The sequence below is a fragment of the Galeopterus variegatus genome, unplaced genomic scaffold (assembly GCF_000696425.1).
Source record: "Galeopterus variegatus unplaced genomic scaffold, G_variegatus-3.0.2 Scaffold356, whole genome shotgun sequence".
In the NCBI taxonomy this organism is placed as follows: domain Eukaryota; kingdom Metazoa; phylum Chordata; class Mammalia; order Dermoptera; family Cynocephalidae; genus Galeopterus; species Galeopterus variegatus.
The window spans coordinates 713048-718288 of NW_007726467.1; the positions used below are offsets into that span (position 1 = coordinate 713048).

Consider the following 5241-nt stretch of genomic DNA (forward strand, 5'->3'; position numbering starts at 1 on the left):
CCTTTGGGAGTGATTAGATCATGAGGGCTCCACCCTCATGAATGGATTAATGCATTAATGGATAAATACGGGCTATCATGGGAATGGCACTGGCGGCTTTAAACGGAGAGCAAGTGAGCACATTCAGCATGCTCAGCCTCACCTCACCATGGGATATCCTGTGCTGCCTTGGAACTCTGCAGAGAGTCCCCACCAAGAAGTCCCTAACCAGATGTGACTTCTGGACCTTGGACTTTGCCTCCAAAACTGTAAGAAATATTTTTTTCTTTATAAATTACCCAGTTTCAGCTATTCTGTTATAAGCGACAAAAAACTAAGACTATTTCCAAGAGGGTGGTCATTAAATGCAGGCCTTCCCTGTCTTGACCAAGTCCTTTTTCCTGAGAGCATATCTTGAGAATTAGAAATTTGGAAATACTAACCTATTGTAGTCATGGTTTTACTGATGGGGAAACGGTGGCCGAAAGGAGAAAAACTGACTGGCTGAGCTAGCTGGTGGAGCTAGCTATTTCCCAGACCAATGCTTTTTTTTTTTTTTTAAAGATGACCGGTAAGGGGATCTTAACCCTTGACTTGGTGTTGTCAGCACCAGGCTCACCCAATGAGCTAACTGTCCATCCCTATATGGGATCCGAACCCGGGGTCTTGGTGTTATCAGCACCGCACTCTCCCGAGTGAGCCACAGGCCGGCCCCATCACTGCTCTTTTAAAAGACCAATTAAAATAGCCATTCTTTTCAATGTCTGATAAGATCCTTTCTAGCCTACAGTCTATTATTTTGTTCCTCTTCTCTTTTTTTTTTTCTTAAAAGATGACCGGTAAGGGGATCTTAACCCTTGACTTGGTGTTGTCAGCACCAGGCTCACCCAATGAGCTAACTGTCCATCCCTATATGGGATCCGAACCCGGGGTCTTGGTGTTATCAGCACCGCACTCTCCCGAGTGAGCCACAGGCCGGCCCCAGACCAATGCTTTTTTCCCTTACTACACATCTAACCACAGGTACAAATCAACTATAGATCCTTGGAGAACATTCCTCAAATTTAAGAAATTCTTTTTTCCAATTTGATTTGGAGGGGTTGCAGTGGAGGTGAGGGAGAAGGCAGTAATAATGGAAGCCATTCAAAGCAAAACCCACCTTTAAAGAGGATCAATACATTTTTGACTTCAGAATACACTATTTTTTTCTTGGTGGAGAGGGCACCCACGAAGACCAGATGTGCTCCTGTGAAGGTCGTTTTGAAAACATAACCTGCATGAGACAAGTGGGAACACCTGGGACTTCAATCCTCTCCAATTTGTCTCAAAGTGATCTCATTGGGCTATGAGAAGCCTTACACACTGATTCTGTATATTCTGTCCATGTAGTAAATTTACTAAAAATTACTATTTGATCCTATTATATGCCAGACCTCTGCAAGGCACTGAGGATTCAACGATGAATAGAGTGTAATTCTCACTCTGAAGGGATTTTCTATTTGGTATGGAAACACAGATATTGCACGCAGCTAGTCTATGACAGGCCCATACCGACAATGTGAACAAAGAGCTACAAACCGATGGAGAGGACAGTGTGTCCTAAGGCTCTCCAATGCCCACCTTGCTAAGAAACTTGCACACCTTAGCCTGTGGGCAATGGGGAATCATGGAAGATGTTTTCTGTTTTAAACAGAGAACTCTGGCCACAGCATGTTCTGTGACTCCATTTTCCATTATCAACTCCCCTTCTTGCTTCGTCTCCCCTAACCTCTTCCTCGGTTAATGGCCTTGCAATTAATGGCTTTGTGGAGAGGTCACCTCCTCACCCCACATCACCTTGGTTCTGGAAGGGGTCCCACATCTGGCTCATCCCTCCTTTCCCTAGTCGGTTATGCTCAGGCCCAGACCCCATCATCTCCCACAGCACAACTGTTAACTGGAAATTGATGCTACTACAGGTGAGTCTTGTCCAATTTCTGGTAGTATAGGCCAGTCAACAAGTCCGCGATGGCTCACGCGCTGCCAGGCGAGCCAGCGTCGCAATTAACAAGCGTTAACAGTGAACACGGTGGTCTTTAGGAGGCCACTCCTCAGTTTAAGTCACTTGGGATCCAGCAAGTCTCTTGATAAAGGCGGACTTAATGACTTCTATCAGCAGCCTCCACGTTTACTGAACACAACTGTCAGGCAAGACGCACAGGAACGCCAATGAAGTTGGGACACTGAGTCCCAGGGACGTAAAACGAGTTGCCCAAATGCCAGCTTTACCAAAAAGCAAAGACCAAAGGGACCACAATTGAGACAGCTAACACCACCTGGCCTCTGAGGCTGCGCGGAGAAAGAGAAGAGCTGGGCACGCGCAGTACCAACCCACTGGCACGGTCACGTGAGTGGGCGGGCTCAGGGGCGGGGAGGAAGCGGAAGGTAGATCGGGAGGAGAAAGCGGAAGCTGGGTCGGGAGGGGAAATAAGCCAGCCTCCGGAAGTCCCGCCTGTCTCGGAGCCTGTTAGCGGAAGTGCTGCTGCTTATTGCGGGGTGATGGCTTCAAGGTTACTTTGCAGAGCTGGAGAGCTAGCCGCACAGGCCTTGAGGGCCAGCGGTCCCAGGGGGGCAGCCGCGGTGCGCTCCATGGCGTCCGGAGGTACTCGGCCCGCGGAACGCGGCAGAGACTGGGTGTCGTTGTCTTCCTGGGGTGGTGCCAGGGCAGCCAAGCGGGGTCGGACCTGCAGCTCCTTGGGGCCGCAGTGACCACCTCACGGCCCCGAGTGCCTCAGGCTCCGCGGACGTCTCCCTGTAATTCTGGGCCGCTGCTGTTGCCACCTATCGAACTGACCCTGCTGCGAAAGTATCCTAACCGGAGGTGCCGGGTGACCTTGCGGGGGGCAGGGTATACAACCGGGATGGGAAAGGGCCAGGCCGTCCTTTCAGCGCCCGCCTACCTCAGATTGAATGAACTCTTGATTGACCTGCTTTTAGAAAAATGTCGAAAAATTGCCCTCGGTGGTTGGAGGAAGAAGAGCTATCAATAGTGCTTCCTCTTTTGGGGATCGTGACTCGGTAGTCCTTAGGAGACCATCGATATGAATAGCCTTTAGGAGCTTGTGAGCCCACTAAAACTTAAGCAGAAGTTTAAATGTGGCATTTTCTGTCTTGATCATCTCCGTGTTTTTTTCTATCTTGATTATTCCAGTCGACATCATAATTCACGTATCTTCCTTTAGGTGGTGTTCCTACTGATGAGGAACAGGCGACTGGGCTGGAGAGAGAAGTTTTGATGGCTGCACGGAAGGGACTGGTGAGGAGAAACTCTCTTGTGTGTCTTCTGTGGAGCTCATGATCTTGGATGGGATCAGACTAGTCTCCTCTGGGAGCATTTGATCCAGGAAACCTGGCTTGTAGGAACACTCGCCTGAGCTTCTGGAGGGTAGGGGTTATTTGACATAATGGCTCAATTTTTGTTTTTTTCAGGACCCATACAATATACTACCCCCAAAGGGAGCTTCAGGCACCAGGGAAGACCCTAATTTAGTCCCCTCCATCACCAACAAGAGAATAGTGGGCTGCATCTGTAAGTACCTTACTTCTACATATTATCTATTTGTTTAATATATCCTACTGTTCAGGATGTGTATAAACTGCTTCACATATTTCGTGTGCTTGTGTGTGTGAAAAGAGGATACGTGTATGATTCTCAAGACTTGTCATATCTGCATAGGTTATCCTTACTGTAAACAGGACTGGCTCACTGGAAGTGCATCATAAAGGAGTATTCACCCAGGAAATAATTTACTGTTGTACTACGTCCGTGCCAGAAGTATTCATATTTTAGGCACCGGGGATACATACCAGAATGGACCCTACTTTGGGATTCTGTGTAGGCAGAGGAATTGTTAGAACTTACAGTGACCCTGATATGAGGTCACTTTACTCACAGATAAACTCAGGGTTTCAGTGTCTTTATTTGAAAAATGGGGAGGAGAGCTTGAACTGATCTCTTAAGATGTCAGCCATAGTTTTATTTGTGTCTCAGAGGTGTCTCAGGAAAAGGGATTAATGTTGAAAGTCTCCCTTTCTAGGCTGGATGACCTTCAACCACCTTTTCTCCTTTCAGGTGAAGAGGATAACAGTACAGTCATCTGGTTCTGGCTGCACAAAGGTGATATCCAGCGATGCCCTAACTGTGGAGCCCATTACAAGCTGGTGCCCCACCAGTTGGCCCACTGAGCCCCTGCACTTACTCAAAATGTGCACTTACTCAAAATCTTCTTTCCAATAAAGACTAGCCTTTGTATTGGCTTCTTCTCCCATAGGTGGCTGGTTTTATATCTTTCCTGTATTTTTGGATAAGCATGGATGATTCTTTTATTGGGAATAGCTGTCTGTTAATACTAGTTTGCCATCCACTTAAAAGTCTACAACCAGAATACAATGCTTGGATTAATAATAAAAATAGGTTGACAACCCATAATGCAAATGATTGGGACTACCTGCTATAGGGGAAAGACTGGGCTGTAGAGTCAGGCTGACTGGACTTGTAATATTGGCTCCATCATTTGGCTGTATCACTGTGGGCATGTTCTCTGAGGGCTGGTTACATCTACAAAAAAAGATAAATACCTCATGAGGTGTTATGTAGAGGCTGACAGATAGTAGATCCTCATAGCATTGTCATAGAGGCAGGTGGCCTTGCGAGAAGTTTGGGGGACTTTGAAGTCTTGTGGGATCCAGGTTCAAAGCAAGAGTTAATGGGGATACCAGCAGCAAAATTCAGAATATGGGACAATTCCAGGAACCAATGACCAGGTTTATTCAAATAAATTGTGAGGAGTGGGGGAAAAAAGGTAGGGAAAATCTGTAGAGTGAAACAGATGAGGGACATGCTGGTTAACAAAAATGTGTGGACATTGTTTGGATATTGATTTGAAAAAAACACCTGTAAAGGAAATGAAATTTGGAATAATATGAACTATGGATATTTAATATTTAGGCATTAATTTTTTAGGTGTGTTGATAGAGTTAGTTTTTTTAATACTTTAGAGATACATGTGGAAATATAAGCTGGGAAGGGGAGAAACAAAGCCTACTTCAGCCATTTTATATGTGTGACACCTTGGACAAGTTAAGTTCTCAAAAGCTTTTGTTAACTGTAAAATGGAAATACCTTTTCATTTTGGGGTTGAAATTAGGCAGAGGTGGCTTCAGTTACTGTCTTCACAAAATTGGTTCAAAGTCGATCTTTCCTTTTGAACTGATGATAGGAGA

The 5241-nt window shown here is 46.0% G+C and overlaps 1 protein-coding gene across 1 annotated transcript; it reads left to right on the plus strand.

Moving 5' to 3' along the window:
- The first annotated feature begins 2465 nt into the window (after positions 1-2465).
- On the plus strand, positions 2466-4288 carry LOC103586621 (cytochrome c oxidase subunit 5B, mitochondrial). The gene is made up of 4 exons (XM_008567923.1): positions 2466-2620; positions 3201-3274; positions 3448-3547; positions 4091-4288. The coding sequence occupies exons 1-4, from the start codon at positions 2518-2520 to the stop codon at positions 4201-4203; spliced, it is 390 nt and encodes a 129-aa protein (XP_008566145.1). The 5' UTR covers positions 2466-2517; the 3' UTR covers positions 4204-4288.
- Positions 4289-5241: the final 953 nt, after the last annotated feature.